We start from the raw sequence: 26,598 nt of genomic DNA on the forward strand, positions 1-26,598 counted from the left end.
CTCCCTCCCTCCCTCTCCTTGAGTGAAAGTTCCTTGCAGGCAAGGATTGTTTTATTTTCCACAGTGTTCTCAGCACTGGACCATATCTGTTGAATGAATGAATGAGTGAATGAATCTGTTGAACTTTAGATTTCCAAGGTGAACTTGCATAAACAAATAGAGCCCCATTCTCATAAACTCCTTAGCGGACCGCACTGGCTCTGGGCTGCTCATGGCAGGCTGTGCAGCTGCAGGCCTCTGCCTATATGAATGGACCTTGTTGTCCTAGGACTGCCCGCTGGGGTGGGAGTGTCCTTGAGGTAGGCGCTTAGCAGCATGTATACAGACATAAAGCCCAGGGGACTCCATTTGCAAATGGTTACTTAGAAATGCATTTTAAGCTAGTTCATTTTATTTCATTGCACTCTCCATGTTTATTTGAATCTATGGGTTGAGTTTCTGTTACTATAAATAGAAATAGAAAAACACAGAGCTTTGGGGTTTTTGCCTTAGAGGAATAATTGGGGGAATAAACTCAGAATTTGAGGGTTCCTAAATGATATTGTCAGCAAGTCAGTGACCATATTGTTTTGTTGGCTGATAGAACTTGAGTATCCCAAACATATAATATCATGAACAAGCATCCTTTAACATTTTAAGTTTGCAAGGCTTCTAATCTTCTTAGCTCTCGGCATTTGGAAAAATTAAAATCAATTTTTTTTCCAAGTCCTGCGTGTCGTGTCGGGGTGGTGCTTCCTGCATGATTTCTCTCTGGCTGGTACAGCGCTCAGCAGCTCAGGGTTTTTGTTCCCTGGTTGTTTCTTCTTTTTCCTGACTCTTCAGTGTCTCTATTGGATTATTCCCAAGAATAGTTGTACAGAATTCTGTAGTCCTCTCCACGTAGTCTCAGAAACAGAGGAGAAAAATGAAATCCTAACAAAACTTTCCTTGACCCACCCAGCAACTGCTTTTTTTTTTTTTTAAAATCTGAGCCGTAGTCCTTAACAGTACAGTTGACCCTTGAACAATAGGGGTTTGAACTGCACTGGTCCTCTTATATGCAGGGTTTTATCAATGAATATTGTAAATGTATTTTCCTTTCCTTATGACCTTCTTAATAACATTTCTTTTAGCTTACTTTATGGTAAGAATATAGTTCATAATACATGTAACCTACAAAATATCTGTTAATCAACTGTTATCAGTAAGGCTTCTGGTCAACAGTAGGCTGCTGGTTGTTAAGTTTTTGGGAAGTCAGAAGTTATATGAGTATTTTTAACAGTGTGGGGCATTGGCACCTCTAAGCCCCTTGTTGTTGGAGGGTCAGCTGTATCACCGCCAGTTAACTGTTTCCAGCTCTTCAGTCCCGGTCATTTTTAACCCACCCCGACTAGCTTCCGCCTCTGTTGCTTTGCCGGAACTCGCCTTGCTACAGCCAGCCATGGCCTGGAAGAGGGGCCTTCGGACATCTCGGGACACAGTGGGCGATGCCCGCCTCCTCCTTCAGTTGAATGTTGAATGGGAAGTCCAAACTGCAAGTCTATAACAGAACTCTTGGCTTTCCCCCTCAAACCTCCTCCTCCTCCAGTGTCCCACCTCAATGTATCCCATCCCCAGTCACTTGCCTTCTTGAGCCGTCCTCTGGCCGAAGGCAGGGCCCCCTCGTATTTGGACAGTGAAATGACCTTCTGAATGAACTTCGCGCTTCTCGCCTGCTCGGGTCCCTTCTCGATACCGCAGTGAGGGGACCATCACCTCCAGCCTTGAAGCTCTTCAGTGGCTGGTTCCCCAGTGAGCTTGGCAGACAACCTCACCTCTGAAAAGGACTCCCAGGCTCGGCCCAGCCTCAGGCCATGACTGCATCTTGGAGCGCATCTCATGCCACTCATTCTTTCACCTGCCACATTCCCTCTGCAGTGCCACGTGTTCCTCAGCGTCGTCACAGTGCTCTTCCCTTGGCCAGGCACACCTGTCCTCCTGCTCTTCTGATGCTCGCCCATCGCTCAGGCTCAGGATACAAGTGCCTTTTGCTCAGAGAGCCTCCCCTGAACCCCCAGCCCACGCGAGTTCTTCCTGTTTCCCTCCTTCAGAGCCGCCAGTGCTCTCTCCTAGGACTTGTCACGATTGATAGTTACATGCCGACTTCCTCCGTGCCATTTTTTGGTCTGGTGTTCATGGCTCCGCTAGTCTGTAAACTCCTTGTGAGCGGGAACTTACCCGTTTCTTCAGCCAGATGCAGAGTGAGCACGAAGTTACAGGATGGATGAGGGGAGTTCATTTCCTAGTTTACTTTGGAAGGCAATTGAGTTTAATGAATGTGTCACCAGTTTCTGTGGGCCCCTGGCTTTCCTGCGGGACCAAGTCCAAGTGTGGGTGTGACTGTCCTCTGCTGCTTTGTGAGGAGCATGTTCTGCATAGACGTTTTCTTCCAGGTGTAATAATGAAAGTTAGCCCAGAAGTGCAAAGAAAGAAGCGAGTCCTGAAGCGGGTCTACCCAAATGAACCAACTTAAGAAAAAATTTGCACCGTTTTATCAGTGGCTTTCAAAGGTTAGTGAATAAATATGCCGAGTGGGTATGTACTCAGGAATAAATAATTCACAGCATCCCAAATGAGCCATGTTATATAGCACAGCTAAATCAGTCATATTTTATTTATCACCGTATTGAAGAAGATCAATTTGAGAAAATTTCCCGAGCAATCCTGGTGCTCAGCGACGCCCCCTCCTCTGTGTGTTAAGTTAGGTGTTTCTTTTCAGGTGGAACAACTACAAAAACTCATCCTTTCTCTTCCCTTTTTCCTCCTTTGGTAAGTTCCTCACTGCTGTTACTACTGCAGTGTTTACACATTTGTCCTTCTCAGTGTGTTTCTGACTTGGAATTGAAATAATCGCTCTGAGGCTGTAATTGCCAGAGTGGCATTATGTTAGAGTTTAATTCTCTCCCATTATTTCTGTCCTCAAATGTGCTGGCTGGGCAAGGTCAGTCTTCTCCTTGACTTTTATTCCTGTGCCTGAAAAAAGCCTGAGCACCTCGCATTGTCTGACCTTGCATGAGGTGGTGGGACTGTGTCTGAGAAAGCAGTTTCTGTGAGAATTGTACCCAAATCCAATTTCTTAAGACATTTGTCCATACATAGGCTTAGGAATTTTGTTCATTATTGCATGAGGTCATACCTTTGAGGTCTTTCCAAATATTCCAAAATGTGATGCCATCATGCATGGGAGGATAGCAACTTTTATTAACTGTTCCAGTAGCCCAAGAATAGCAGCTTTTACTGATTATTCCAAATAGCAGCTTTTACTCGTGATTGTAGTAGCCTAAGATTCATCTTTCTCAAGTCGCTACAGGATCCTTCTACTCTGTCAAAGTAGACAAAGGGCGATAAATAGCTCTAGAAGTTCATATGGTAGCAGAAGCTATTTTCTAAATCACCTGTAATAACAGTTTTCTGCAGTTTGGGCTTGGGGATTAGGCTGAACGAAGCCATTTGAGCTCAGAGTTGCTTGATGAAGTCCTAAGCATGGAAAAGTGAGCAGTCTCAGCTCGCTGTTAGCCGGGGCTTGTGTGTGAAGGCAGCGTAGTGGGTGTGGTGTGTCCCCTGGTGGGAGAGAATCCAGGTCCCCAGCACTGTAGTGTGGTCAGTTTCATTTCAGAGAGATCCATTCAGCTTCGTGGTTATAGACAGACAGACAGGCCGTAAGCTTCGTGTGACTGAAATGCTTCACTTGTGGACACTAACTTCAACACTATCTATGGACTTGATCAATGTGATTGTCGCCTGCTGTGTCTTCTGACAGTCATTCATAAGTGCATGCATGTGCCAAAGGCTGGCATCATGTCACCAAACATACCATCTCGCTCCAAGTGATTTTCAACCTCAAAACGTGGGTCAGCCGATGTTCAGGAGCGGATTTAGTCCCTATGGAGGCACGTGCAAACCTGTCTCAACAGAATGGCTTATGTTGAAATTTTCCCTCAAAAAGATAAGAATTTTGTGGGAAAATTTCCCTCAAAGCTCCAAGTTTCAATTTAACTGGTATAAAATTTTATATAACTCTTTTTTACTCTTTTCCAACATGTTAAATATACCAGGTGACCGCTAATATATATTCTTTCTGAAAGTACTTCTTTAAGAAAAACTGTTCTTTCATGCCATGACTTCTAGCCTGTCTTCTACTTTCAGGGCTCTTGATTCAGATTTACTGATGAGTTCATTCTTTTCTCGTACACTGATGAGGCTGTGGCATCAAGCTGCATGTGACAGTCTCCTCAGCTGAGGAGAAAGACAGCACAAAACACGCAGTTCAGAGAAGCACAGTGAGGAACTACGTGCCTGTGGAATGCAAGTGCTAGGATGGGAGTCGATGAATTAAGGAACCGGAGGGCACTCGTTACAAAATAGTGGTTTAAGTTAGACTCACAGATTTTATCTTAATAAGTAGATTAACTAAATATTTCATTGTAAGTTATGTTTTTTGCAAAATACCCTTTGCAAAGACGTACCTCAGCCTCCATTAAAAATGCTACCACAGAGTCATAATCTTATTCATGAACCTCACTGATGACAGGAATTTAGTCCCTGCCAAAGGATGAAATAGTCGCGGCAGTGTGAGCCATGGTGTGGAGTTAAATGCTATGGATAAATAGCATCGACTGAAAAGGCTTAGATAAATGTTTTTTGATTCCACAGCACAGGTTTTTTTAATTCTTTTTTTTTTTTTTAAAGTTTTTTTTTGGGGAATCGGGAGAAGGGGAACAGATAAGTTGCTGTCCTTTTATTCTTCCGTCTAGTTGTGGAGGACGTCACTTCACTGGCCCATGTTGGTATTATCATTGTGCTCTTTCCGGGTGAGGCAGATCAGTCGCCAGCCTCTGGACGGCCGCTCACAGTGGCTCTTGGCAGCTCACACCTGCTGCTGGCCGCTCACGCTGGCTGCTGGCCACACACAGTAGCTTATGGCAGCCCACTGCAGCAGGGGCTGCAGACTGTGCCATTGCCGGCGACTCTTGGCAGCCCAGCTCCAGGTCGAGCTGTTGTTCATCATCTTAGCTGTAGAGGGCAGTGTCACTGGCCCTCATGTGGGATCCGAACCGGGGCCCTGCTGCTCAGAGCTGGTGTCCCAAGCCAGCTCTTATCCAACGCACCACTCGGCCGGCCCAGGTTTTTTAATTCTTAAAACAACATCCTAAATAATCAGAGTAAATTTAATAAAGGGAAAGTGAGAGAAACCACATTGTATTTCATTATCATATTAATAATTAAGGCAGCCATTTCTTCTTGATTATAAAGGAAAGACTTCCAAGAAGGTTAACCTTTGTACACAAGCCACGAGGTCCTCCAAATCCACTGTTTGGGAAATATGGCAGTTCTGGACAAAAAGGGGAGATTACCACTCTACCAAGAGCAATGATGCTCTCCGGGAGATAAGCTGGAAGTAAGGAAAAAAAGGGCATGTGGGCAATTGGCCTGCAAACATAATCATTGCGAAAATGAAGCACAATGATTTTTTTTCACATTATAGACTCTTTCTGTATTTTTTCCCTTTAGTTATGTAATCTGTTTTCATCTTAAAGCCAAGGTTTCTGTTACTTTTACTTCTGGCATTATTAGCCAGCTCTGAAAAGGTAAGATAATAGTCTTCCTTCGAAAATGAAAATAATCCCTTGATATAAAATGTTGAAATGAGGAGGGTGGATTGTATTGTTAACAATTTCTCAAGATGGCATGGTGTTGAGATTCTGTCATTCCTCAATTATGCCCTCTTTATCCTCATTCAAAACATATTACTTTAGTTAACTGCAGAAGATAGCCTGTGATCTAAAAAGACTCTAAAATTCTATCATTTTAAAAGTCAAGCACTGATAACATACTATGCCTTCAGTATGCTTAGGAATGTCCTTTTACATTTTAGTCATACTTTTTATTTGATCACTAGTCAACATTATTTATGGTTGTATTAAAATGTAACTATTATGTTAGATAAGCAGCCTCCTTTGGAACGGAAATCTCCTTTCTCCACCACCACCACCAAAAAAAAAAAAAATCATAAAATACCTTGAATATTACAATTCCAATGTATAAAGAGCTTTCTATAAATCATGTTAGACTACTAACAATTTTAAGGAAAAATAATATGTCTATGAGAACCGATTTAAAATATATCATATATTGCCTAGACATTAATATACCACTGGTTTGGGCAATGGGGTAATTTCCTATCATGGAGACCATAAAAAAATCATGTTTCTATTTGTATCATTCTTTAATTTGTCAACCTTTGATATTAAAGAAATTATTTTCTTGTCAGGCCTCAAGGAATACAGTAACTATTACTTCATAGGCTGAAGATAAGAAATATAAATCACACCATTTCTGAGTCTATTACTAATTGTAATGTAAAGATTTGTAGCTTTTGTTATGTTGGCCATTAACTAGCTGTGTGACCTTGGGTAAGTCACCTGACGTCTGTCCTCAGCTTCTACAAGATGGGAGTTTGGACTGGAATGTTTCTAAGTGTTTTTTTTTTTTAACTTCTAATATTTTCTAGTTCAAATAAATGTCCACGTTATATTATTTGATATTAATCATTTGTATTATGATTGTGTACTTCATATATGAAATGCTGCCCTTCACCCAAAACTGGTAGTCCATATATGAGTACAGTAGTGGAAACATGCAAAAATAGATGAGTGACAGTCTTCTTTGTGACATCCTGTGTCCTTTGAGTCCAGTGACATGATTTAATAATTCATTTGGAACAAATAACCTTACAAATACAGAAACTGAATTATGTGATCTTGGTCTCAGTCAGTGTCCTAACCAAGAATTCTTTGCATTGTCATTTTTGTCTTTTAAAGGGAGCCTTTAGAATTGCACATTTAAAAATTTTCTAAATTAATAATTTGCCCAGTTTTTCTAGAGAACTGGGAAGAAAATGTGTCCCGCAAATGGGACTTCAGTGATATATTAGATTAATGGTCCCGGAAAAAAAAAAAAAAGTGGCAGCGGCTGTCTTGCCTGCCCACTTGATAACACATCCCCTGCCTGCTTTCACTCAAGGCTCGGATGGTGAGATTTTGGGAACCCTGTGCTCTTAACAGTTAATAGCTAGATACTGCTCTTTAAGTGCTTATGTTCTAGGGATGCTACTAAACATTTCATGAAAATTTTCTGCTGTGGTGCTCACAGCAGTCCTCTGAGGTGGGTATTATTATCCTGTTTTGCAAATGAGGACCCTGAGACTCTGAAAGGTCAATAAGCAAATTGCCAAGGTTATATCAGGAATGGCAGAAGTGGGACTCTAGTTGAGGTCCAACCACATCGAGGCTTGTGATATTAATTAAGCATCACCAGGTGGAGGGCACAGGCACGTAGTCAGGATCACATGTGTGTGCATACGGATGCCAGCATGCATGCTCTCACTACGCCCGTGCCATCTCCATCCAGGAGACACACACCCCGGAACACACCCTGACATGCCTCGGCTCCCCGGAACGACACCCGCCTCACTTTGTGCTGCCCGTTTCTCACCGCCCTGGCCTTGTAATGTCAGCGAGAACAGCTTCCAGAGATCACTGTGGGCCACCTGCCCCGGCCTGGCCTCCCAGATGAGTGCTCTCTGAACCTCTTGCTTTGCGGTCCCCTCTTCACCCTCCCTACCCTGTCCCAAGCCAGCCGAGGCTTCCAGAAGTGAAGCGAAGCGACCTCTGCGCGCCTTTCCCCCACCTGGAGCTTGTCCTGCGTTGGGGACAGTTCTGCCATCAGCAGGTCCTCTTCCTCTTTCTGGGACGTCCCAAGCTCTGAACCATCGCTGCAGCCTCATGCCTGCCCTCCCTCTTAGCCCTAGAATGCTCAGAAATAGGCTTTATTTGTGTGTGCGTGTGTGTGCGCGCGCGTGTGTGTGCGTGTGCGTGTGTGTGCGTGTGCGTGTGTGTGTGTGCGTGTGTGTGGCACATTTAATGTTGTACCTATTTGATAATTTATTAATTATTTGGGGGTACAAGTTTCCTATTTTACTATTTGCAAAGCACGCTTAGCTCCAGTCGGGCATTCCTTTTCTTTTTTTTTTCCTGTCGTGTTTATTCCTTTACTTTGTTTTTTACATTCCACAAATAAGTGAGCTCATATGGTATTTGTCTTTCTGTGTGACTTATTTCACTTGGCATAATACCCTGTAGGTCCATCTGTGTTGTCACAAATGGTGATTCCATTCTTTTTTATGACCAAGTAATATTCTGTTTGATTACAAAACTTTTGTCAAATTTGTTGAAGAATCAATTATCCTTTAAGAGAAATATAACATCCTATAAAGCAATAATACAGGATCCGATTTCCAAAAAAAAAAATCAATACTGCTTCCCCTCAGGCCCTCTTCTTTTCTCCAATTCACTTAGTTTATTTTTTCACTCTAGGCATCTCTTGGGGGAGGGAAAACTCTAGAAAATGCCTTCACATCTTCTATCCGATAAATCTTGTTCATAAGTCACTAAAGAGCTAGTTCAGCTGTCATGTGACTAAATTTATATTCACCCTTCTGTAATGTTTATTATTTCGGGATGTTTTTCAGGATAGACAGAAATTTCATAAGAACCCCAGGTGCAGCTTTGTAAAACACCTCACCTGCAGGCAGGGCCCTGGCTGTGGTCCCGGGTCACAGGCCCTCCCCCAGTCACCTCTGATGTTTGGGTCATGGAGGCAGGAGGTTTCTGCCACTGTCGTAGGTAATGGGCCAACTCCCTTGGACTGGCAAACAGAATTACAAGTGAATAGTACATGAGCCCACAGGATTGAGAAGACAACCCAACTCGATAAAGGGAGAAGTTTCAGGGTATATTCAGGGTAACAGGAAGACTGGACCGATTCCAATGGTCATGCTGACATCCCACCAGCCAGTCAGTGGCCTTGTTCACTTCTCTGCTTGGACCACCCTTTCCTTAAAAAGAAGGGCCTCTGAGGAGCTTTCTGTCTCCTTCTAAGTGTGTTTTTATGAGGACAGGTTCTAAATTGTGTAGGTTCAGATGTGGGGTAGGCTGAATTCAGTCTTCGGTGGACACGTTTTCCATTTGTGCTCACTGTTTCTCTCATTACCAGATTTCTTCTGGTTTTCTCTCCTATCCAAAGTGCCAGCCCTTCACTGGAACAACACAATTATTCAGTCTGTAGGGCAGTTTCCCCTCCCTGAGGCCTAAAGGTGGCCTGATCCAGAAGCTGTGTGGCTCCAGGATTATTAGTATCATCCTAACCTTTCCAGATAGCTTTCTTCCAATACCCAACCCCAAACAGAAAAGGCCAAATGTTTCTCTTACTCTGGGGGGGTTATAGTGTATGTATGGAGACAATGCACAGTGGCCGTACAGCTATTATGAATGTTATAGTGGCCTTAGCTGTGGCCTTGGATGAGGTTAGCTCAGCCTATTCATACTTCATCCATCCATCTGTCCATCTATTCATTTATCCTATCTATCTATCTATCTATCTATCTATCTATCTATCATCATCTATCATCTATCATCCTCCCTCCCGTGCATTCATCCATCCATCTTATAAAGAACTGTTATAAAGAAATCTTTATGTTGTAAGGAAATTTTTCCTAATGAATATGCTTTTTCCTTATTCACCAATGCTTCATACATTCATTTAAAAAATTAGCATGCTGTGCTAATATATAGATGTAGATTATTACAGGCATAATCACAAAGACTCTGAACTTGTTTTTAACTAGGCATCTTGAACATATCAGAACGTTTGTCACCATCTGACATTGTTTTCTCTGCACCGTCCATTTCTCATGCGTTTTCTGGCCACAGCCACCGCGTAATGAGCGCAGTTTGCTGGCGTATCTCACGGCAGCTTCCCCTCCTGCGCTTCTGCCTGGCCTGGCGAATGGCGGGCTCTCAATTCAAGTGTGAGCGAATGACGTGAAGTGTACACAAAGGGAAGACTTCTGTAGTGAGGAAAATCTTGTTCTTTATTATTCTTATAAAAAAAACCCCTTATCGATGGGAAAACTTCTGGACAATGTGGCATTCTGGGAACTAATGGGAAGGCATTTGTTAACTTGTTTTATTAAAATATTGCTCAAAGTCCAGATAAAATATGAGAAGATATCGTAGCTTTTCCTCCCGCCCTTTCTCTCCTATCCCCTTACTGGGGATTAATGAGTTGCCAAATCTTCCTTAAGCAGTTTGTAGTTTCTTATGTCACTGGAAGGATTTCTTTGCACTCAAGCAAAGTGTTATGCTAACCGTGGCAGCATGCCAGGAGTTGGGACGTGGTTAGCGTGTACCTGGGAGCTGGGCGGGGCACCTGTGCCGAGACACACTGGTGATTGTTCTTCCATCAGACTTCATCCAGAAGCAGAGCGCGCGCGGATTGTGCACTCTCAGAGAAGTTCTCAACTAGGGCTCTTTGTCTTTGAAATAATAATTATAAATTATGAATGAGTGCTAGCTATGTGCCCAGGCACTGTAGTATGGTTGTGTGTGTGTGTGTGTGTGTGTGTGTGTGTGTGTTCTCATTTAATTCTCACCACAACCTTATGAAATAGTTACTGTTACACCATTTTAAAGATGAGGACAATAAGGTCCTTCTTGCCCAAAGTCATATAGCAAAGAGGTGGAAATGTCAGACCTGTCCAGCGTGGGAATGGCTGACACTTTCACCACACTCTTTATCTGGTGTGCAACTTTCTAGGAAGAAGAAAGCTGAGCAGACTTAATTTAAGTAAAGAGCCATGTTAGAAGTTCCCTCTCTCTTGGGTTGTGCTAAGAGTTATATTTAATTTTAAAAATTAAGTACATTTCAGGTATTTTAGGGTAGAAGATAACACACATGAACTAAGCAGATAATTGCCAGAATAATTCCACTCATTGTGCTGTTTAATGGATATTTTTGAGGGTTTAAAAAGTAGTTTCATCGAGGTATAATTTACATATCAAAAATTTGCCTGTTTTTGCAACAATTCAATGATTTTTAGTAAATTTATAGACTTGTGCAACCATCACCACATTCAAGTTTTAGAACATTTCGGCCACCAACCCCCCCCCCAAAAAAAAAATCCCTCATGCTTTTAAGGAAGGCATGGAGACACCAGTACAAAATTATTCTGAGACCACTATGTCAAATGTCATTTTATAGAGAAGAACACTGAGATCCGTATGAGAAGAATAATTCGCTTGGTAGCAGAGCAGTTCACAGCTCTCTGTTCCAGCACATTACGTTGCTTCCCATAGCCAAAGAAAGCCACGTTGTAAAGACCCTGCAGAAATCCCACAGAAGTGGTGATCTGCCTCATGCTGTGGTCCCTGGTTACCAAGGATGCTGTTCTGACCCCTAGGAGAATACACAGTGTTTGGTCTACATGAATGGAGGTATGTAAATGGGAAGGTAGTTGCTTTCCATGAAAATTCTGCTCCAAAACCAAGGTTGAAAACAGTGACAGCCCTTGAGAGTTTTAATAAACTTCTAGAGCAAAGATAGTTTTCAACTCCTTCTGGAGAGAACAAGTAAATACAATTATGACCACCTAGTAATTACTTAGATAGAGATCCCCTGGGGTGCCTGTGTTTAAACATAATTAATACTGAATATTGACAAGAGTAATGAAGCAAAAATGCATTATATGCAGACACACGCTTTTAATTCATATGGGGCAAAATCTAGTTACTAAGACTATAACTATATTAGACAGTTGACACCCGGGGCAAATTTCCCTGATTTGTAATAATGGATATCACCTGCTTCTGTTACAAAAAAGAATTAACACAGAGAGGGAGGCCACTGAACACTGAAGAGAGCTAAAATGTCTTTTTATTTTAACTTTTGGACTGTTAAATCTGGACCGACAAGCCCTTGACAAGCATGATTACACTGAGAGATGAGCTATGGGTGGTTCTGGAAGAACTAGAAGAAAACAGTGGAGGAATAAATATGCTGTTTTCTTAAGTGAGATCCAGAATCTTTGGTATTCCTATGTAGTTGCTAAATTAATCATGTTAGTGAGTTCGAAAAGTTGTTGTTCCTGTTAATAGTCATTTGAGAAGTTTTTCTCAGTCAGGTGAAACCTTCCAACTAAGACTACTCCTCATCCCTTTCAAGAAAACTTCGTACCTTCTACTCTTTGACCCACCACTTCCTGTGGATCTGGAGACAGCCAGAGAGGATAGTCTTCAGGGCTCTCTCCGGAGACTTGGCATCTGGATAAAGGAGAGCTTTTGTTTGGAGGGTGTTTCTGGACAGACGTGTCATTGGAAGGCTCGTCTCACTCGTGTAATTAGTGTCCTGGTGCTGGCCAATCACAGGCGCCTCTCCTGTTCAGCGTCCCTCCTACTGTACGTCTCTGGGCGCTGCTAGTCCTGCTTCTCATTAGTAACTAAACCTTCACTTTGGATTAATTTCCTTCCCTCTTGGGATGGAATTTTCAAACTTTTCAGGCGTTCCTGATCTCTCTGGCCTAGCTCTCGGTTCTCAGTCCTTGCGCTGCTGCTGCAGGCAGCCGCAGACCAGTTTCACCTTTGTTTCAGTTCATTCAGGACTTCATTCTCCTGACTCTGAGGTCAAAGGACGGCCTTGCCTGTTCATGTGTCCACCACAGTTGAGCCCAATTGTCGTGGGGAAAGATGGGGAGACTCAGTGCTAGAGTGAAGTCTTCTAGAGGCCATCTCCTCCCAGGGGCTTCCTTTCTGGGGGAAGACAGTTTCTCTCCTGCTCGAATCCTCGGACCCAGACCCACAGTCCAGGACACTCAACCCTGGAGCCTCCAGGGTGACCCTCTCCTTGAGGAGCTCAGCTTCTCTCTGAGCTGCAAACCATACTGAGCAGATCGCCATAGCCCTGGGACCTGGCTTGTCAAACCTAGGGATTTCCAGGTTTCTAGAAAAAAAAAAAACTTAATGATGTTCTGAGTTCTGTACAATGACATGAATCCCTCAAAATGTTCTCTAGTACATGGGGGACTACCTACCCGTCTACCTCTCTGCATTTCTCTTGGTCACATGATGTAGTTCCAGGTGTTTTAATTAAATGAAGCAATAGTCTGTGGTCAAGACACTGTCCCTGGAAGAATATGCATTACCAACAGCCAAGGGAGCAGTAAGTAGTAAAGATTGTTGCCCACGAGAAAGGGTTCAGAGGGTTTTCTCCTGCCTGATTCTTGTGGAAATTGCAGCCAGTGATTGGAGATATGTTTTTCTTCTTTAATCACCGAGTTAAAATTAGATTGAGCACATCCAACTGATTGATGATCATTCTGAGTGGTTTCTTTTTCAAAAAGGTAAAATTGACAAAAACCTTTGTTTTTCTGATACTGTTTTTCTTCTATTTTAAGTTTAGAAGTTAAATTTGGAAAGAATGGTTACCTGAACAATAGTCTTCTAATCCATAAGTGCTGTTTATGAAGGTCTTCTTTAATTTTTTTAGCAATGTTTTGTAGATTAAAATAATTTTAGTCCTATGTAATTTCTGATTTTTGGTGCTTTTTAAGAGGTATTGTTTTTGTAATTTTATTTTCCTACTTTTTGCTGCTGGTATTTAAATACAACTGATCTTTTTTTATTGACCTGGTATTTTGAGGCTTTGCTAAGTTAACTTCCTAATTTTATTAGGTTTTCTTGTCGATTCCTTAAAACTTTCTACATAGATAATTATGTCTTCTAAAATAGGGACAATTTTATACTTCTTCCTTTACACTATTTTCTTTCTTTGTTTCCTCTCTCTCTCTCTCTCTCTCTCTCTCTCTCTCTCTCTCTCTTTTCCTGGCGTTTCCATGTTGTGGCCATCATCTTTTATTTACCTCAGGAATGGCTCCTTTACACTCTTTGTACCTATCTTTTTTTTTTTTCCTTGCCTATTCCATTGAGTAGGACATCCAGCTCCATATTGAATAGCTGTAGTAAGAGTAATGTCTTTGCCTAGTTCCTGATCTTGCGTGGGGTGCAGGAGCGTTTTTGTTTTCAACGTAGGTGTTATTTTAGTTTTAAGTGTTTTGTAGATTTTTTTTCAGGTTAAGTTTTCTTTCTGTTACTAGTGTTCATCATGAATTAGGTGTTTGTCATAATTTACCACATCTATCGAGAGAATCTTTATCTTTTTTACTTTATTGATAAGGTCAATTACATTAATTGATGTTTGAATGATATATCAACCTTGCACTCCTAAGATGAACTCCACCTACCCCTTTATATTTTTCTGGATTTTACTTGCTCATATTTTATAGAGGATTTTTTTTTAATCTATGCTCATAGAGTATTGGTCTGGAATTTTTCTTTTCTCATAATGTTTTTGTCAGGTTTTGGTATCAGGTTTATGCTGGCCTCATAAAATGAATTTGGAAATGTTCTGTCCTATGTTTTCTGAAAGAGCATATGTACACACCTGTAAGGTAAATATTATATTTTCTAAATCTTTGATAACATTCTCCAGTGAAACCATCTAGTCCTGGAGGTGTTTGTTCATATGTTTGTGGAAGGCTTTTGAATAAACATTCCATGTATTTTATATAAGGTTATTCATACATTCTATTTCTTCTTGAGTCAGTTTTAATAAGTCATGTTTTTTAAAGGATTTGTCTGTTTCTTCGATGTTATTGAATTAATTGGCATCAAGTTGTTTGTGATATTCCCTTAGTACATTTTTTATCTGTCAGGTCTGTCATTCTAGCTCCTTTTTCAGTTCTTGGTTAGTCTTGCTGGAGCTTTATCAATTTTATTAACATTTTAAAGAAGCAGTTTTATTTTCTTAATTATTTTTTCTAGGTTGTTTAGATTTCACATTTCTCAGAAGCAAATTCCTTATGTCTGACATTTATCTCAGCTCTGATTAGTTTATGAAGATGCTTTTCTAGCAGAGAAGACCCATACCAAACCATGAAATCACTTTGAACATGCAGCCTATAAATACAACTCTACAAAGAATGGGCGTATAATTAACTGAATGTTGTATCCACATGTCAAATTGATTACACGCTGAGATGTGTTCTGCCACCATTTCCAATCCCAACTGTAGTGGTTCAATTTAAAAACCATCTAAAGATGATTGAAAATATGTTTTAGCACAATTCATTTTACTGAAGAGGACACTTCTTAAGAGCAGGTATTCTCTGCTGTGACACTGGTGAGTAATCCCACCTGTCACCTGTGTACTATAAATCATTATACTACAAATCTGTTAGCTTATGCTTCATATTTGACCTGCCTTGTAAAAACAAAGATGAAACAGTACTTTAGACTGAATGATTTAATGCACACTGAATGAATATACTTTTTCTGAGTTCGGCCTTATTCTTTGAGCACTTGTTATTTTCAGGAAGAAAATTGAGTTTTAAATTGAGAAGGTGCATTAACTCTTTTAGAGATTAGAGTGACGGTACATCTTCCCACATAGCTTTCTGGAGGCCTGATGAAACGTGTGCCTTTCTTCAGCTTTTATCTTACTGATTGGAAGTGATTCACACAAGGGGGAGACTCTGGGTCTTACGTGGCTCGGGCTCCCATCGTTTCTCTAAAGGAAACCCCCAGCTTTCTCTCCCACCCTGTTTCCTCTGAAGGCAGCAATCAACCTGTGTGGATTAGCAAGGTTTCATTGATAAGGACAACAATTTCTGCCATGGTTTCACAGCTGTGTGTGGTAATTAGTCAGGTACTTGTTTCATTTCCCATGAAGAGGGCCACGATAACATGGATCCTCACACAAAATGATCCTCAGTTCTGGGCCATGTACATTGATTGTATCTTTTTACGAGTGGTGGACCTTACTTGGTGCATCGATGAACAGTCGTGTATAAAGAGAATATTAAATAATTCCCAGTGTGAGTTTATTTAATTCTTTGTAAATGTCATTAAAATTAAAAAGATATACTTCCTTGAGACTGTCTTCTTCATATTAATACTTATTTAACAAACTGCAATTATCAGACTCAAGAAATATTTAAGGATGCCACTTAGAAAGTTATAGGTCAGGTTTAGTCGGCACTCTACTGAGCTGCTTTTTGCAATGTTGACTATTCCCCATCCTTACGACCACCTTTTAAATAGATGTATGTCCATTTTGTTTTTGCTTTCAGATGTAGGATGTGTCAGTGTAAGTAGGCAGAAAGGAAGAGTGAGACCAGATAGAAAGGCATTTTAGATAGAACGTAGTTGGGGTTTGAAAACAAATCTGAGTTTAAATTCGCACCTTTGTACTTACTGGTGGTTTGGCCAGAGCTGGAACTTGATCCCATGGGCAGTGACAGAATGGCTGTGGATGTTAAGCTGGCGGTCAGATAGATGATGGAACCTAAAGTAAGGACACTGTGTATTTAAAGCAATTACTGGGTGTTGGCAGTGAGGGGAAATTCACCCCCTCGCCCCCTCTTGAGTTTTTAGGGGTAAACTAATAATAAAATTGAAAACGGCCAGAGTAATAGGAGAAAAAAACAATTTAATATATGCACACAGGAGACCATAAATGATACTCTCAGAATGATGAACTAGCAGCTTTTTATACTTTTAGACAACGAAACAATCAATTTGGTGAATTGACAGGACAAAGATACTTGAGTTTGGGTGCTCACCAGTGAGGAATCTAAACTGAGTTTGGGCTTGGGTAGCAAAAGGGTAAACAAGGTTTGTGTATGTGAGCTTTTTGGCTCTGGATTCCTTAGCTCTAGTGATGAGGGTATCTCTCTTAGGAACCCCTCACCAACCACCAGAACAAGGAGGGCACCTTTCACAGGGGAGATTTCTATCCTGCAGTCAAAGCAGTGGAGGGCCGCCCTGCCCCTCTTGCACTGGCTGCTTGTTAGGTGACTTCAATTCAGAGTGATCAGTATGCCATTGTGGGGTGTTTTGGGATAGCCTGCCCTGAGTCCCAACAGTGTGTTCAGCTGTTTAGTGAACATAAGGAGAGATGAGACTCAACTTCTGCTATTATGAAAACTGCAGTCCATGAACAAAAGGGAGATAAACATCTATCTGGGATTCAAGTGAGAGAAATCTGCACTAGATAGAAGTATAAACAGTGGATTGTGGGGTCGAGAACAAGGGATTCTGCTGCTTAGAAGAAGAGTAGCACAAGGAGGGATGGGTTTAGATGGCATTAGGGTCAGTCGTAGATGGATGAGTGATTTCATCAGGTGAAAAAAGGGGAGAAGGGCATTGCATGCTGAGCAAGGAACATGCTCAAGGCAGAGAGGGGCCAAAGTGAAAAGGACATGGCATTTGGGAGAATACAAAGAAGACAGATGAAGTGAAGTTGAGGAGTGTACCTCTGTCCCTCTCTCCTTCCTCTCTCTCTCCTCTCTTCCTCCCCGCTTTCCTCTATCACTCACTCCCTTCCTTCCATCCAACTTCCAACTTCCTTTCCCCCTCCTTCCCTCTCTGCCTCGTAATAGCCCTCCATCCTTTCTTTCATCCTTCCGGCAACAATTACGTGCCAGGCACTGGGAATATGTGCTGAACCAAACATTTAGCCCTCCTTGATGGAGCCTAGAGTCCAGCCCAGCAGGGGCAGTTCTCCTTTTATTAGGACTATAGGCTTGGGAGTTACATAGAGGATCAGGGAATGATTCACAGCTAGAAGTCCAGCTGGAAAGCCATTTCAGTAGACCCAGAGAAGACAGACCCAAATCTTTTATCAGGAAAGTCACCATGGCACTGCAAAGATGGGGTGTATGCAACTGATTGTTATCAGACCTCAGTGGAATAATTGCACAGTATAGTTTAAGGGTTGAGAGCATGAACCTAGCAGCCAGACTATCTGGGTTTGTATCTCAGTTCCAGTCCTTACTACGTGTTTAACCTTGGATAAATTGTTTAACTTCTCTGACTCAGTTTACTTATTTACAAAATGGGGATTACAATAATAATACCTCCCGAATAGACTTGTCATGGGGATTAAATTAGTTCATAGGTGTAACTGCTTAGAAAAGTGCCTGGCACATATTAACCCTATATAAATGTAAGCTATGATTATTAAATTACTTCTAGTTTGCTAAATGAGAATGAACTTCTAAAAGAGGAGTTAATCAGTCCCTATCGGTCCCTCTCTTGCTAGAAACAATAGGTCCTGTAGTTTGCATAGAAGTGAATAGCTTTTCAGGAATATAAAAGTATCAACACATATCCAAATGTTATGGAAAGAAATAAAATAGTAGCAATTATTATTATTATTTTTAATGATTTGACTTGGATTTTATTTTATTTTATTTATTTTATTATTATTATTTTTTTTTAGCTGAGCCATCCTGCCACCTGTTGGCAGCTCAGCGGCTGCTCAGTTCGGGCCAGGACTCGAACCACTGTTGCTTAGAGCTCAAACTCTTAAGCGAGCTCTTAACCAACTGAGCCACTCAGCCGGCCCAGTAGCAATTATTTAGAGCCAATCTCGTCATTATTCTATTATTTCCCTTTCCAATCATGGGAAGAAATTTAAGTGAAGAAAGTATACATACATACATATATATATATTAAGTTTTAGAGGAGAAAAGTATGTTCAGTGGTTGACAAATTTTGCTTAAGATTCAGAAATGTCTTACAAATGGAAATCCAGGCTTTGGGTACAATTGGGGTAGGGAGAGACGCCACAAGAGACTCATCTTCTATTTTTATTGTCTAAGCTAATGGTCCATTAGCACAGCTCTTTGAGGCTGACTGTAGATAATGTGTGCCTTCCAGGGCAAGGATGCTAGGTGGATGTTTCCTAGTGGTGAAAAGCAGCATTATTTTTCTTAGAGGAAGACTGTGAACATTCCCACTTTTTGCACATAATAGTAAAAATAAGAAAGATCAGTAGACAGCGGGCAAAGAAATTACCAAGATAATATCAGTGTTCAAAGGGAAATGCCTATGTTCATAATTGGTTTAATAATTTTGATTTCAATAATGGTTTGTTCTTATTAGCTATTCAGTGAAATGATGTTAATTTTAAGGTCCATCAGTTTAAGAAGAACATCTATGCACTTTCAGGCAGATTTGCATTAATAGCAAAGTGATATAAAATGAAAATTTTCAGTAAGCTCATTATAGATTTGAACAGTTTATCCTTTAAAAATAAGCTTCAAAAATCTTAAATTCTGATATCCACATAAAAAAAAATCTATGATACTAGTCAATAATTAAGCTTCCCAGTGTACTGTAATCAAGAGTTGTTTTTTTCTTTCCTAGGCTCTGACATAATTTTGAACACATTCATTTCAAATTGCCAGGTATTTACATTTTCAGCCATTTTAAATTTGGTATTACCAAACAAGTAGGAAGCATCAATGTTTCTTATTCCTAGTAAGTCTGTCCCTTGATCACTCAGCTTTTCTGCGAAGGAACAGCTGAGCCTCATGTGTTGGAAGCCTGCCACTTGGGCACGACCTCCCACTCTTGGCAGTCAGGTTCATGCTGAGACAAGAGCCACCACAATTTCTGTGTCCCAGGAGACAACGCCACCACGTGTAACCAACCCCACCAGTGCACCCAAATCTGAGTGTGTCCTAGGGCCTGCGGCCGCCATGTTGTTACTAAATTGACATGCGTGCAGGCAGTCTTGGATCAATTAGTAAGCTTAATTGAAGTGGAATGTAATTAACCATACAATATGAAGCTGTCCAAATTTAAGTCCACTATAATTATGTAATGAATCTGGAACATAAAGGATTACTAGCAAAAAGAAAACAGATATCAGTAAAGATCGTTCTTGGTGAATCCTCCTCACTCACCTTTGATTACCCGAGACCCTTGGGATGCAGGCATCTGTATTTTGAAACATGTGGCCCACCATGTGAAAATCAAACACAGACACACACACATGCACAAGTTGGATACTTTCGCCTCGTGGGTTTAAAAGTATGCTTTGTTTTCATCTATCTGATGTGATCAATAAATTGATAAAGGGTAACCCAATGCATGGTAGCATCCATCTAGGATAAATGCTAGTTGGAAGTAGTTTTCTATATGGCTTACCATGGGGCTGTATTTATAGAAAATCTTAGTGAACATCAAAACAAAACCAGAACAACAGACACTGACACTTCACACTTGTTTGGTGGCAACAAATTTAAAATGGCTTAAAATTCAAATGCCTGGCATTTTGAAATGAATGTGTTTAAAATTACATCAGGAAGTTAGCGAAAAGACAGCTTCAAATACGTACTTGAAATACAACACTGATTGATTTGTAATGATAAAATAATGACTAGTTTAATTATTATTCATCCAGGATTGTAAAAGCAAGGAACATTTTTCCATAAGTGAATCTTCATATTGAAATAATTAGAAATATCTTTCTTATAGCATTCCACCAAACTGTCATTTGGTTCTGTTTTTTAAAATAAAAGTGAAGTAAATGATCTTAATTTACAAAATATTTCCAACACATTTTGATATTTAATAACTGTAGAATTTAAAAGCGTATCCATGAATATGCATGGTTAAGTGCATACTTAAATGTGATATGCAAATTATTTATGATGCGAGAGACGCAGAGACAGTAAGGGAAGAGGAAGGTTATGGGTAGTGATAGACTTGCCATTTGGAGATGTACATATTCAGACTTAAGGTAAGTAAACAATTTAAGAAACCACCAGATTCACCCAACGGATGCTGATTATTTCAGCTCATTTGTTTTTAAAGGTTACTTAAACTGTTTAGGAATTTTTTTTGACGAGCCATATGTTGCAACAGCCAGAGCTCTTTCACGCTGAAAGACTGTGCAGGTTGTTTTCAGTTTCATTGTTTACTGGCAATCATAATAGCAATTTTAGTTTTGTTTCTGTCTCAATTATGCAAAAGTGAGAACATGACTAATTAATTCTCTCAAGTTGATAACACCCTTGAAAAAATTTTGAACATTTATACTGTAAATCCTCTCAAATTACTTTCCCCACTGAATAGTGTGTGCTGTATACAGTTTGTGAGTTTCAAAGTTTCTCCGTTTGGGTACAAATTCTAAATCTTGACAAAAACGGCTTCATGGATTACCCTGTCAATAATATCTGAGTATATGAAATGTACCAATAGCAGATAATGTACAGTTTTATAGTTCCCGTATAATTATTCTAGTGTTTTACCTTAAGCAACTTTTTCACTGATGTTCTTAATATAATTTACTTATTTGTTTTTTACATTTTCCCACAAAAACAAGAAATTTCCTCTTTTTGCATTAGCCACATATGTTTAGAGCAAAATAAATGTCCAAATAGAGGAGTCCGCATCATGTCTCTTCAGAGTGTTTTTAATTTCATGCATGTGTGAAAGATAATGTGATTCCCAGGTACCAAATATCCCTCAGCCATTCATGTTCACTACTGTTATCTGGAATAAAACTAGATTAAATTTGCAGAATGGTGAATTACTGAAAATAACGACATTAAGGCAACTCATTAATCTTTATCTGCTTGTCTATGTTGTATAGCCTGGATGAAATGGAAAAATTCATTTGGGGGCCAATCAGATTGAAAAGGGTTCTTAACATTATGAAGAGAAACATGGGGCTGAAAGTGTTTTGGTTTTTTTTTTTTTCTTTTAAAATTATACACAGCACCTTTTCCTTACATGCCTCTGTTTTTCTTTTAGTGGCAAAGCATTTCTATAACACTGGTTGAGAAAGTTCAGATGATTGCTGTAATCCTAGGATCCCTGTTCTTAATAGCCAGTGTGGCCTGGCTCCTGTGGTCAGCCTTCAGCCCCTATGCCGTGTGGCAGAGGAAGGACATCCTTTTTCAAATCTGCTATGGAATGTATGGTTTTATGGATCTAGTGTGCATAGGTAAGACCATGCTGTTGAACGTTAACGAACTGTCAGTAATCCATTTCTTGCAGCTATTGTATTGTCGCCAGTTGGATGTAATAGAGAATGTTGTGGTTCGCACAATCTTCATTCTCCAGTTAATTAACTCTCTGGGGCATCACAATCTGGCCACTTTTCTCACAAAGCAGAGCATCTATATACATACCCAAGCACTCTGAAAAAAATGAACACAATAATGCCCATGTAAAGTGACACATTTTACATGCAAAGGAAGGAGGCGTGGGAGAAATTACTTGGAGTGGGCGGTAGAAGGACAGTCATTTGTTTCTGAGGAATAAGCGCAAATCAGTCCCCCTTCACAAAGCTGGAATAGTATTGACTGGTGCTGATGGTGATAATTGTGTGAAGACCACACCTAGAGGTCTTCACATCATGGATGACGTGGTGACTCAGATTCTGCAAGGGCATAAAGAGCTCCTTGGAAGGGTGGTGGCTTGGGGACGGTTTTCCTTGTTTGCCCCATGTCTCTTTGTTTCACATGAAATTCAGTGTCTTAGAAGAGAAAAAGGAGCGAACATTTTAGCTTAAACAGGTTCTACAATAAAAGGTTACTTACGTGTTTCACTTGACCTGTTTCCTTAATGCCATGAGAAAACGGAAGCCGCTTCACGCAGTGGTCCTGCAGCGTGTATGAGTTGCCACAGGCAGCATAATGGGGACCAGTTGGCAATGGGGGCCAGGGGTGGAGAGGGGCAACACTGTTCCAAGGAGCTGTTCCCTGTTGTGATGTGGTTTCGAGCTTAGTGGGACGTACAAAGAGCTGAGGGGGGCAGCTGCGGTTTAAAGCAGTGGTTCTCCGAGTGTGGTCCGAGGACCACTGGCAGCAGCAACCTCTGCGGCCCTTTTTTAGAAATGCACATCCTCAGGCCCCACCCCAGACCTGCCGAGTCAGAACCCTCAGCCCCAGCCATGTGTTTCACAAGCCCCCCCAAGGCTCTGATGCACGCTAAAGCTTGACAACCACTGACTTCAGGGGATGGATAGATGCTCCCCCGGATCAAATGACTTAGCCTTTAATCCTGGCCTTCGCTTGAACAGATCAGCTCCGTCTCTCCGTATTCCTGTTTTCTCACCTATAAAAATGGGAATAATCTTCCCCAGCTCACAGGCCTAAAGAAATGAAATAGTGATTATAAAATAATGTTATTAATTACACGTTGTAGATTAAATGTATTTGAGTAAGTCACAAACATTAAAATCCTTTGAATCATTTAATGCCTCTGCTCACTAGAGCCTTAATTTAGCTAGCAATTTTAATATTCACAGTCATTTGTTTCTAAGAGAACTCTATAAATTTTAAAATATGATCAGCTTGAATTTCCCCTCCTTATCTTCTTTCCTCCTTTGTCACTAGTACAAGACCAACTGGAAAGAAAATGATCAAATTTCAGGCCAGAAAGGCAAAAAGAAGGAAGGGAAATGTCATGAATAATATGTAAACTGAGCAGATGTTGCCTGAATAATTGGACTAATCATGTATATGAGCAATTTGCATTAAATGTGATAATGCATATGTAAGCAATTGGAAATTCTAAATCTCTGTACAAATATAATCTCTAGGGTAGTGCTCTAAATGAAGAAGAATCACAAATTGTTCTACAAATCCCTCAGCAAATTCAGAGATAGTGTTTTTTCTGTCCTTCAACATTTTCAAACGTTATAAAATGTGATATTCTGTTGATATTAAAAGGAGAGGTGAAAAACAAAAGAGCTATTAGAGTCCTAATCCAACCTGGAGGGAAAAACAATTTCACTTGGCTTTCTTAATGTTATTATAGCGCTAAAATGGGCCATGTATGTCCTGGATAGGAAATCATTTTCCTGAATTTCACAGCTTGTATTTGAGTTATTGTATCTCAAATTTTGATTGCTAATGCCATACTTTTAATTAAGATTATTAGAATTCTGCTTTTAAAAGCACATATATATATATGAACTAATGATCTTTCAACAGTATATGACATATTTGGGATGCCCTTTTGAAATCTGGGTGTTTACCCATTTTATAAAGTCAAGTTTCTTAGGAACAAAAGACAATTGACATTTTCCTGGAGACACTTTGGAGAGTGAATCTTTATCTAAATTTTAAATATTGACAATACTCTCCATTGTCTTCTGGCTCATCAAACCTAAATGTCATTACTCAATGATTTATTTGTATATTTTGAAAGATATTAAAGAATTCAGATTGAACAATATTGTTGATTTCACTTAGCAACCTCATTAATTAGTCTGTTTGGGCCAAGAGAAAAACCTTTCCCGCCCCCCCCACCCCGCAAGAAATTAGGAAACTACCATAGTCAAGAAAGCAAATACAGGTAGGCTTCCAATAGCCAAATGGATCATAGGCTGTAATAGCTTCTGATAACATTTCCAATTAATTCAGATGTCTGCTAATTAAATGCAGGCAGTGGCAAAGAAAGTAGAGTACATTGCTTATACCTCAGATACCCCTGACAGCAAGACTTTGAGTCAGAATAGAATGAAAAGCAGGTTTACATACAGCCTTGAATCCAATTTGCTCGGCTCAATTCAATAAATATTTATACAGGACTATCTGTGTGCCAGACACAATGCTAGGAATACAAATAAGAGTCAGTGCTTTCCTGCCCCCAAGTAGCTTCTAGCCACATGTGGAGGGTGGAGGGTGGACATGTAAGTAGGTAACCAGAATACAGTGGGATGTGCACAGTTATGGAAACATGCACAGGAGATGGTAGTTAGACAAAACAGAGAGAGATTAATGCTGGAGCGTTGTGTGCAGACAGGGTTCAGGCAGGTTTCATGGGCCAGTGAGAGCCAAGCAGGCTAATGAATGAATAGATGCTTTGCAAATGGGAGATGGCTTTCTTGTCACTGTTGGAGAATGAAAGATTGGCTTGCCATTCAGAGGGCTTTAAGCAGTTGGAAACCTTCCTACATTCCCGTTTGGCTAATCTTTTCAAACTTGTTTATACCTAAATGAGAAGGAACAGGTTGACAGATTCATAAATGTTCTTTTTAAAGAATAATTCTGAAAATCTATAGAAGACTACTTCAGAATAAAAAAATGTAATCCAGCCAGGTGTACGTAATACTTAGGAGGAGAGTATTATTGGGTTCTTAAATAGCAATGTAAAGATTTGTAGAAAATTTATTTACTTGGGGAAATTTATTTACTTGTTTCCAGACACAGTGAATTTGTTTGTTGCTTTCATTCATTATTAATTAATGCATTTTCTGTTTTCCCAAGATCCAGTTTCTTCTTGCTATTGAAGTTTTGAAGTCTCCCGAGGGTCTAGGTTCTATTGTAGTTGAAATACCTAATCAAGGCTGCCCAGTAGAACTTTCTGCGGTGATGAAAATGTATATCTGTACTATCCAGTACCCTAGACACTGGCTACTTTTGGCTATTGAGCACTTGAAAAGTGGTTAGTGAGAACGAGAAACTGAATTTTAAACTTAATTTTATTTAAAATTAATTTAAATTTAACTTAAATAGCCACATGTGGCTAGTTGGCTACATATTGGACAGATTTCGAGATGATGGAATTATATTGGGTTGTCGAGAAAGTCATGACGTATTTTTGCATTGAAAAACATAGAAAAATATGTCATGACTTTCCTGACGACCCAATAAACGTGTAAGGGCTTGATTAACACGTTTCACCGTGTCTATATAAATAGGTTGTGTTTCCTTAATGACAAAGAAACTGTTCCACAAGAGATGAATAACGTGAGGCTGAGCTTAAGAGGGTTAAGAGAAGGAAGGGCATTGAAGGTGGGAGGGCGCAGCTCAAGAGGTAGACAGCCGTAAGAGGGAGACATGCCTTAAGCCAATGGAAGTACAAAGAGATAAAACTTATATTTGGGGAGCTCTTCTAAATATTTAAATAGATGGCATTCAAACGATAGTTGTGCACCAGGAAAACTAATATAATGGATTTAAGTCAGATGTTATAGCCCAGGGGCAGCCATTTAGGGAGAAGGAATAACCAAAGGAAGCTCACGTTGACTCCCTCCTAAGATTTTCACAGTGGCCACAGCAAGGTTAGCAGACTCAGCAATGAAGAGCAAATGCTGGCGGAAAGCGCTGGGCACGGGGTCTGGTTGTTACCGCCATACTTTGCACATTGAGAAAATAGAAGGCTCTCGTTTCCATTGGTCATGCGATTCAAAGGAAGTTTGGGCCATCAGAGGGATGTGTTTGATTAGTGACTAAAAGGTTGAGGGACTAAGAGATGGCCATAAGGACAGGGAGTCCTTTGATTAACTTGCTTCTAAAAAGTGAGGGCAGTTACCAAGTCATTTTGGTGTCTGGTAGAATAGAGGTGAGCTCAGTTTCTTGTAGAAGCAACGAACTAAAACTAAAACCCTATTATGTGAGCGGGATTCCTGAAATAGAGATAGCAGTGCGTACACTTAATCTGATTAACACTATAAAGTCATGCCAAACCCATGTCTGAAAATGTTTTGATCTTTCCAGAGATACTAAGGGAAGGAACTGCTTATGGTTACAAAACTTAAAAAACTCGAATTACTAGTGTTCTTTTAGAAATTTTTCTAATTGTCCACATACATATATACATATTCAAATTAAAAAGTCTTTTTTACTTATAATTGTGAAATATATAAAGTGTAAAAAAGTCCGTTTTACTCACACTGGGCTTTCTGTGATGTCACTCCATTTGCAGAAATGTCCCCTCAACGTTTTGATGTATATCCTCCAGATCTGGGTACCAAGATATTGATGCATTTTATTTTTCATATCAGCAGGATGTATTATTAAACAAATAGTCTTCTTCATTCAGCAGTGTGATCTAGAGCTCTTTTCTCATTAGAACAGATGTATGTGATTTACTTAAA

At 40.2% G+C, this 26,598-nt stretch overlaps 1 protein-coding gene across 1 annotated transcript in view; it reads left to right on the top strand.

The window, feature by feature from the left end:
- MARCHF11 (membrane associated ring-CH-type finger 11) overlaps positions 1–26,598 on the top strand; it is a gene marked incomplete at its 5' end in the record, with an annotated part of 91,575 nt that overhangs the window by 47,747 nt on the left and 17,230 nt on the right. Inside the window, one exon of the mRNA XM_019646193.1 lies at positions 21,519–21,711. Within this exon, the coding sequence (XP_019501738.1) occupies positions 21,519–21,711 (193 nt within the window). The remainder of the gene's footprint in view (positions 1–21,518; positions 21,712–26,598) is intronic.

This window comes from Hipposideros armiger, unplaced genomic scaffold (assembly GCF_001890085.2).
Source record: "Hipposideros armiger isolate ML-2016 unplaced genomic scaffold, ASM189008v1 scaffold_98, whole genome shotgun sequence".
Lineage (NCBI taxonomy): Eukaryota > Metazoa > Chordata > Mammalia > Chiroptera > Hipposideridae > Hipposideros > Hipposideros armiger.